The sequence below is a fragment of the Sinocyclocheilus grahami genome, unplaced genomic scaffold (genome assembly GCF_001515645.1).
Source record: "Sinocyclocheilus grahami isolate Dianchi unplaced genomic scaffold, SAMN03320097.WGS_v1.1 scaffold481.1, whole genome shotgun sequence".
Classification (NCBI taxonomy): domain Eukaryota; kingdom Metazoa; phylum Chordata; class Actinopteri; order Cypriniformes; family Cyprinidae; genus Sinocyclocheilus; species Sinocyclocheilus grahami.
Window position 1 is genome coordinate 1337718 of NW_015505660.1, and position 8590 is coordinate 1346307.

The 8590-nt window shown below is 35.7% G+C and overlaps 1 protein-coding gene across 1 annotated transcript in view; it reads left to right on the plus strand.

Moving 5' to 3' along the window:
• Positions 1–8590, plus strand: part of adamts17 (ADAM metallopeptidase with thrombospondin type 1 motif, 17) — a 125762-nt gene that overhangs the window by 68806 nt on the left and 48366 nt on the right. Inside the window, exon 15 of the mRNA XM_016236124.1 lies at positions 4463–4583. Within this exon, the coding sequence (XP_016091610.1) occupies positions 4463–4583 (121 nt within the window). The remainder of the gene's footprint in view (positions 1–4462; positions 4584–8590) is intronic.

Consider the following 8590-nt stretch of genomic DNA (forward strand, 5'->3'; position numbering starts at 1 on the left):
CTATCTATCTATCTATCTATCTATCTATCTATCTATCTATCTATCTATCTATCTATCTATCTATCTATCTATCTATCTATCTATCTATCTATCTATCTATCTATCTATCTATCTATCTCTGTCTGTCTGTCTGTCTGTCTGTCTGTCTGTCTGCATATTTATTATCATATTGAAAAACCTGCATAATATATATATTTGCAACGAAAACCACTTATTTTCTGCAATTAGATGGAAACAGTATAACCAAAGAACCCGAGCAAACATCCTCCTGTGCACCTGAAAGGCTTCACACTCTGACGAAAGCAATGAAGCCGCAGCACTCAAAAAGCACTCTCTCGATTTTACCTCACAATGGCAGAAACACAGGCTCTCCAAATTCTGATAGCTCGAGAGTCACTTACAGACATTCACTTTAACAGTGAACTTTCATCTTCTGCAGACTAAAGGAGCACAAAGCTGCTCTTAAATCACAACACGTCACTCAGAAACAGGCTTGTGATCTTCTTAAGTAGACTCCTCAGAAAAGACTGCACTTCATGTGTTCTAACTGAAAGTACAGAAACTTGTGCCTCTTTCAGCCTCAAAGCTCAATCCATACAGATTGGATCCGATAAAACTCATTTGTGGAGGAATTTTGTGAACAAACGGAAACAAAAAAAAATGATGCATGTACATGCTAAATGAAGCATTTATTTATGTGTGTGTGCTTTTATTTCCCAGAAAAGCCATGCACTCTATATTGTTCACCCGTCGGCAGTGATGCACCGGTACTAGTGGCAGAACGTGTGCTGGACGGAACGCCATGTGGACCTTATGAGAGCGACCTGTGTGTGAGTGGAAAATGTCAGGTGTGTATTTTCATATGCACTACTGTTCAAAAGTTTGGGGTCAGTAAGTTTTTTTTTTTCCCCTCCACTAAGGCTGCATTTTAAAAAAATGCAGTAAAAACAGTAAATATCATTCAAATTTAAAATAACTGTTTTCTATTGTAATATATTTTAAAATGTAATTTATTCCTGTGATGCAAAGCTAAATTTTCAGCATCATTACTCCAGTCTTCAGTGTCACGTGATCCTTCAGAAATCAGTCTAATATGCTGATTTGCTGCTCAAGAAAAAACTTTCTGTAATTTAAAAGCCAATTTGCACGTTCACATACTCTTTTCAAACTGTTAAACCTAAATTCAAATCCTAGCCCAATACAAACATGAATAAGACCGCAATTTCTATAGTAATACCATGTTGAAATATATTCTGAAACTAAAATATCAAATACTATCCAAGCAATTACATGTAATTGATTGATGTAAAATTATTATAAAAAAAAAACACCATAAATTACCATAGACATAGTCTAGATGACTTGTGCACTATATTTTATGCTGTGCACAGTCTTATGAAGTCATACGATAGCTTTGTGTGAGAAGCATTTTAATGTTTAATATATAAACATGAAGTAAAATAATGACTGTTTCTTGTCCAGTTTTCTAAAAATCCCCCATTTTGTCATACACTGTCAAATATTCCTTTTTATATATATTCTTCTTCCAAACTCACGTCTTTGGTTGAGCCAGAAATCGACAAATAGAACAGTGTGTTTACAGTTTTCACAGGGTCCTCATACAAATATCATATTGATTGCAATTGTCTCTGAAATATGAGAAGACCGATATGAGCGATTTTAGCATTAAAAATGACACATTACATTTAATGAAGTTTAAGGTTAAAAACCTGCCTGATCGTTTGATTAAAGACGAGTGTGAGATCATATTGCGTCAGTTCATTTTCTGCAGTGATTTACAGTAAGACATTGCATAAGAGTATTTGATTAAATGAGATGCTTTGTGATTGTAGAAGCATGTTGTCATAGAAGAAGACTGATGAAAGAACGAGAATAGAGAATGAACAAGAAAGTACAGTTGTGTAGTAGTTTTGAGAGTTGTGCAGTAGTGTAGTTGTTTGACCGTTAAAGATGCGTTGCACACTTAGGAAGCTTAGTTTTGACCGATGTTTGACACCGATGTCGACTGTCAACCACGCTATTGCTCAATGGCCGCTAGTAAGAGTACAAGACTGAAAGGAGGTCACAGTCTGCAAGCCGCCTCCACTAATAGAAAGCAGGACTGAAAAAAGCAGGTCAAAATGTCTGGAAGTGATTTCACTGTGTGCACTATAACTAACAAACAAACACACACACACACGCACGTGCGGTTACTGTACATGAGTGTAGGGATTCATCAGCCCTGAACATTGACTACACCCCTTCATTCTGTAATATAAACATGCTCCACCTGAGCTGCCCCACAGGAAGTGACCAGATTCAGGTCCTGTCCTGGTTTGTCCTGACCACAATCCCAGCATCGCTGTTTTGGAGTTAGCACTCATATTCACAGTCTCAATGCAGCTCTTGTGTCAGAAACATCCAGAGGGAGTGAACGGATGCTCAGCGCCAGGATCCTTCAGTGAAAATATGATTTATGTGACCTTTTCCTGTTTATTTATTCCATTCTGCTTTTACTTTTAAGCGAACCTATTAAGAAGCAAATCACTGACAGAGACTACCTGGATTTAATGAAAGCGACAATAGGGAAGACATTATTTACACACAGGATCCAAACAAGAAGATTCTTTCAGCGTCATTAGCATCATCCCTAATTTTCCGATTTGTCAAATGTTTGTTAGTGTTTCTCAGGAACACATGCTCATTGTTTTTCTGGTGAATACTGATTTAATTTGCTGAAAATGTACTCAACCTCAGGCCATCCAATATGTAGATGAGTTTGTTTCTTCATGGGAAAAGATTTGGAGAAATGTAGCGTTACAGCTCTTGCTCACCAATGGATCCTCTGCAGTGAATGGGTGCCGTCAGACTGAGAGTCCAAACAAACATCCACAAGTAATCCACACCACTCCAGTCCATCAGTTAATGTCTTGTGAAGCGAAAAGCTGCATGTTTGTAAGGAACGAATCCATCATTAAGATGTTTTTAACTTCAAACCATTTATTCCTCTATAATCTTGCTTTCTCCAGTGAAAAGGTAATCTTGTCTGAATCAGGAGAGAAATATGCACAGATCAAGCACTGATCACAAGCCAAAATAGTCCAAAATAGTTCTGAACATATATGTTGGTGGATTTTGATGTGGGAGGACAGCAGGATGTGGACTTCTTCACTGAAGAAAGTGTCATTATGGATTATGGACTTGTATTTTGTCCAGAAGCGATGGTTTAATGTTAAAACATCTTAATGGTGGATTCGTTTCTTACAAACATGCGGCTTTTCATTTCACGAGACATTAACTGATGGACTGGAGTGGTGTGGATTATTGTGATGTTTTATCAGCTGTTTGGACTCTCATTCTGACGGCACCCATTCACTGCAGAGCATCCATTGGTGAGCAAGTGATGTAATGCTACATTTCTCCAAATCTGTTTCTATGAAGAAACGAACGCATCTACATTTTGGATGGCCTGAGGGTGAGTACATTTTCAGCTTTTCAAATTTTCATTTTTGGTTGAAATATTCCTTTAAACAGACAAGATTCCAATTTGTCTACACTGAATGCAAAAAATGGGGCCTGACATGACTCATTCGATCATAAAGTACAACCAATCAGAATGACTCGGTTTCAACGCTCTCTCGCCCTTAACACGCACTGCAACACATCGTCTTTGAACATTCCTGAAGTGAAATGAAGAATGACTTCCTGTGCATCCAGATAATTCATCAGTTCAACCAGCAGTGATTGCCACAGACCATTTACTAATGGCATTTTACATTAGGTTTCTGAAATCATTCGCTAAATATTTACATGATAAGGTTTTCACTTTCAGGCGTTATTTTGTTGCGTTTGAAGTTATGCAACCATTGAGCCATTATTCTTTATGTGACTTGATGTTGTGCCAAAGAAATCTGAATTATATTACACTGATTTGTTATTAACATTGGGCAACAACTTGCTTGGCGTGTTTTTTTGTCTTCTTTTTTTTAAAGGTATTTTGACCCCTTATATGGCGTTTTCTTTCTTGTGGAGCACAAAATCTTAACACAGCTTCTTTTCATACAATGACACTTATGTAACGTTTATTATTATTTATTAGCTCTAAAAAGGGGAATATTTATGACGAATCATAAATGGTTATGATTCATAATAAATATTTAGATTATATCTTCGAATTAACTGTAGCAGAATCAATATTACAATTATTTGATCTGTCCGTCCACCGGTGATATTTTTTTCCAGGAGTCTTTGATCAATAGAAAGTTGAAAAGAATACTAAAAATCTTTGTTGTTTACCAAAAAACCTTGTTATATAATTTTATGTTGTACAGAGCAATCAGCAGCATACAGGTTTGGAGTGACATTTTACAATTCATTCATACCAATTGAGTTTTTTACATTCCTGTAACTCATGGATCATGAAATCAAAGATTTTTTGGTTCTCTCAATCTGCCTCCTGCAGAAAATCGGCTGTGACGGCATCATCGGTTCATCTGCAAAAGAAGACCGGTGCGGCGTCTGCAACGGTGACAGCAAATCCTGCAAGATCGTCAAAGGAGACTTCAACCACTCCAAAGGGATGGGTGAGTCAGAATGAAGGGAATCAGAGAATCATTTATGTTCATCTGACGTTAATATAAACTTTCAGTCTCGCTGTAGTGCGTCATCAGGCCTGCTGATCCTCAACACAACTTAGACTAAATTCTACAAGAGGCTCAGCCTCTCTTACCTCCGCTGATGGACCACCACTGCAGTTTCTGTGTGGTTGTGTCTTTAGTTATGAGTGGTGTGGGCTTGTTGAAGTTAACAAAGAGAGAAAGACTGAAGGAGAAGCACAGCGAGTTTCCTCTTCCATTGACCATGTTGGTTTTGTGTCTCTCAGTCCCTCATAGCCTTTGTAAGAAGGTTTCTACGTGCGTGATGTCGAAACCCAGAGCTGTTCTGAAGTGTTTCTCATGTAAGATGCATGGTTTGTCGTTTGTGTGCACGCGTGTTGTTTTGATACAAACTGTTCTATAGGATTAACACCCAACTGCTCTTGAATGATTATATTAAACACACTTTTACACTAGGAGAGTTGATGTTCTGATTCATTTCAATACAATACTACTGTTCAAAAGTTTGGGATCAGTAAAAACTATTTTTTGCGTGTTTATGAAATAAGATTCTTATCACTGTTGTTGTTTTTTTTAGCTAAAACTAAGTCTATTAAAATAGTTACTGTTAATTGAAATGAAGCTAAAATAAAGTACAGTTAGATTAATAAACTTAAAGATTAGAAATGTTGGCTTGACAGCTGACTGAATTAGAAAGTTGAACTGCTTAAATGACTAAAACAGAAATAAAAATAAATGACAGAATAAAAAATAAGAAAAGAAAATGACGATCTTACTGAAATTTAATTTAAAATTAAAGTGAAAACTGAATTTATAAAAATAAATTCTAATAAAATGTTTTAATAAATACTATAATAATATAGAAGTAATACTAAAATAACACAATTTCTTATTTCACCAAGTCTGCATTTATTTGATCAAAAATACAGCCAATTATTGATAGATATTATTACAATTTAAAATAACTATTTTATGTTTTAATGTATTTTAAAATGCAGTCTTTACTCAAGTATCACATAGTGTCACATGATCCTTCAGAAATCATTCTAATATGTTGATTTGCTGCTCAAGAAACATTTCTGATTATTATCAATGTTAAAAAAAACGTTGCGCTGCTTTATATTTTTTAGTGGAAACCGTGATACGTTTATATTTTCAAGATTCTTTGATGAGTAGAATGTTCAAAAAACAGAATTTATTTGAAATAAAAACCTTTTGCAGCATTATAAATGTATTTACAGTCAGTTTTTGATCAATTTAATGCATCCTGGCTGAATAAAAGTATTAATTTCGAAACTGTAGTGATCACAAACATTTGAACAGTAGTGTGTTTAATTGCATTGGCTCGTCAAAGTCAAGATATTTGGATTTTTTTTTTTTTCAAAACCCCTAATCACCGAACAAAATTCAAAGTTTGTCTTGTTGAACTTCCCTTTTCTGGTTAATATGATGATTTCATTTAACTGACATGCTCCGTTAGGTCTGTTTGTGTGAATGATTTGAGAGGTTCAAACTTTTTGTCATTGCAAACTCTCTTTATGAGCTGAGTAAGGACTCGTGCTCTTGAGTTATCTGTTATTCACTGGATTCAGTCCGGATGACTCCAAGGTCACATTGAGTGCCTCCCAAACCTGCTTTAACACAAAGCGTCCCAACGGTCTCCAGCTGCTGTAGCTTCAGGCCATCATCATCCTGTCCACTGCTGAATGTGGGAATATGCCATTCCCCATGCGGCTTTTGCCCAGCCACATGGAGAATGCATTAGGACAACACGAAGGACTTCAGACTTTGCCAGCAGTTATTGCTGAGCCAAAGCTGCATGCATACAGTACGATTTTTGCTGTTGGAGACAATCAGAAGTCTTATAATTTAGCATTCCCATCATTTTATGATCATATCAACGTTCGCAGTCCACAAAATCCCCTTTTGCTCAAGGGCTTTCTTGGCTTTGTGCATGTCAATGAGGAATTTGACAAATTTGAATGTCTGGCATGATGTTGTACAGTCTGCTTTGACTAAAGCTTTTTTTTTACTAAAGATCTAATGCAATCTGACAAGCAACAGTTGCAAAGGACAGAAAGCAGCTGTACAGTTTCAGGAATTTCAGGAGTCAAATTGACCAATTTCTTTTGTTTGCAAGGGCCTCATAAAAAATTAAGTTTGCTCTTTTAAATAAATCTTGAAATGAATCTTTGTGGCTTCTGAAACCAGTTCTCACTGTGTAAAGGTGGGTTTTAGTGGATCTTCAAGAGCGGTCATGAGAGGATTTCACTCCTATAGAAAGATCTGACTCTCACTCTTTCACATTTAACCACATTTGCTTCTGGAAGTATTTTTCCCATTCATTTTTTTCCATAGGTGCACTACCGTTCAAAAGATGTTTTTTTTTTATTATTTAAGGAATAATACTTTTATTTACAAAGGAAGCGTTCAATTGATCAAAAGTGACAAGACATTGTAATGTTAAAATGTTTCAAATAAATGCTGTTCTTTTGAATTTTCTATTCATCAAAGAATCCTGAAAGAAAATTATCACGATGTCCAAATAAATATCAAGCAGCACACCTATTTTCAGCATTGATAATAATAATAAATGTTCCCTGAGCAGCAAATCAGCATATTAGAATGATTTCTGAAGGATCATGTGACACTGAAGACTGGAGGAATGATGCTGAAAATTCAGCTTTGATCACAGGAATACATTTAATTTTACAATATATTTTAATAGAAAACATGTATTTTAAATTCGAATATTATTTCATAATATTCCTGTTTTCCTGTATTTTTGGATCAAATACTTTTGGTGAGCATATAAGACTTCTTTCAAAAACATTAATAAATCTTGCTGACCCAAAATTTTTGAACGGTAGTGTATTTAAAAATAGTTCTAATTAACATTATTTATGAATGAGTGAACTACTCATCCCATGAAGCATTAGGAATGACATAACTGAATCAGAATTGACAGTACAGTATTAAACTATTGAATAATACTATTGGATTATACAGTAAGTTTATATTTTAAGTTTAATAAAATATAAATATATTTTAAGTTTAGTACAAAATAGGCAGTGTAAGTGAGTTTGATATTGTCAGGATACTGATTCAGTTGCATCATTCTTCATGCATGTGGGATGTCGCTGCTCATACTCATTAGCAACAATTCCCATGGTGACTGACCCTAATGTCTTTACTGAGCCTCTGAAGGAATAATTGACCCAGAAATGAAAATACTGTCATCGTTTCTCGCCCTCATGCTATTCCAAACCTGTAGGATGTCATTTTCTTCTGTAAAACTGAAAAATAGATCTGTTGTCTTCTGTTGCCAATGAAAGTGGAAGATGATTTATACTTTAAAACTCCTAAAATGCCATAAAAGCACCATAAAAGTAGTTCATATTAGTTTTTTGTTCATGCTGTCTTGCAGTTTTGCATTGTAGTATTAATCACCATCCCCTTTCTTTGTAAGAATAGGAGCTTAAACATTTAGTAAAGCATCACCATCATTTTTGTATTTCAGAAAAGACAGAAAATGATACACAACAGGGCTCACAAATCATTTGCACGTGTTTCTAGGTCTTCTAAGTCTAAACATTCAAGCATTTTAAACCATTCAAGTGCTTGAGGCTAAATAGAACTCAGTTTTGTACTCATCTGCGCACTCACTCAAAGCGCACACAGAGAGCCGTGTTTCAGACAGCGCGCACACCGAACTGAAACCACGCCTTCTTTCTTTGCGTGTACATTTGGGTGGCATTATGCTAATATTTCCACATAGTGAGGTAGACATGTGGGGGCGTGTTAGAACGAGGCGTTTTAGGTAGGTGTGGCTGACTCTTAACTTTTATAAAGAATATCTCTTTGGATTTGAGACTTTAGTCTTTGCAACTTTACAGATCTTCTTTATGCACCAAGAGCTTGTAACACTCCAAAGAGAAAGGAAAACTTGAAATCGCATCATATGACCCCTTTAA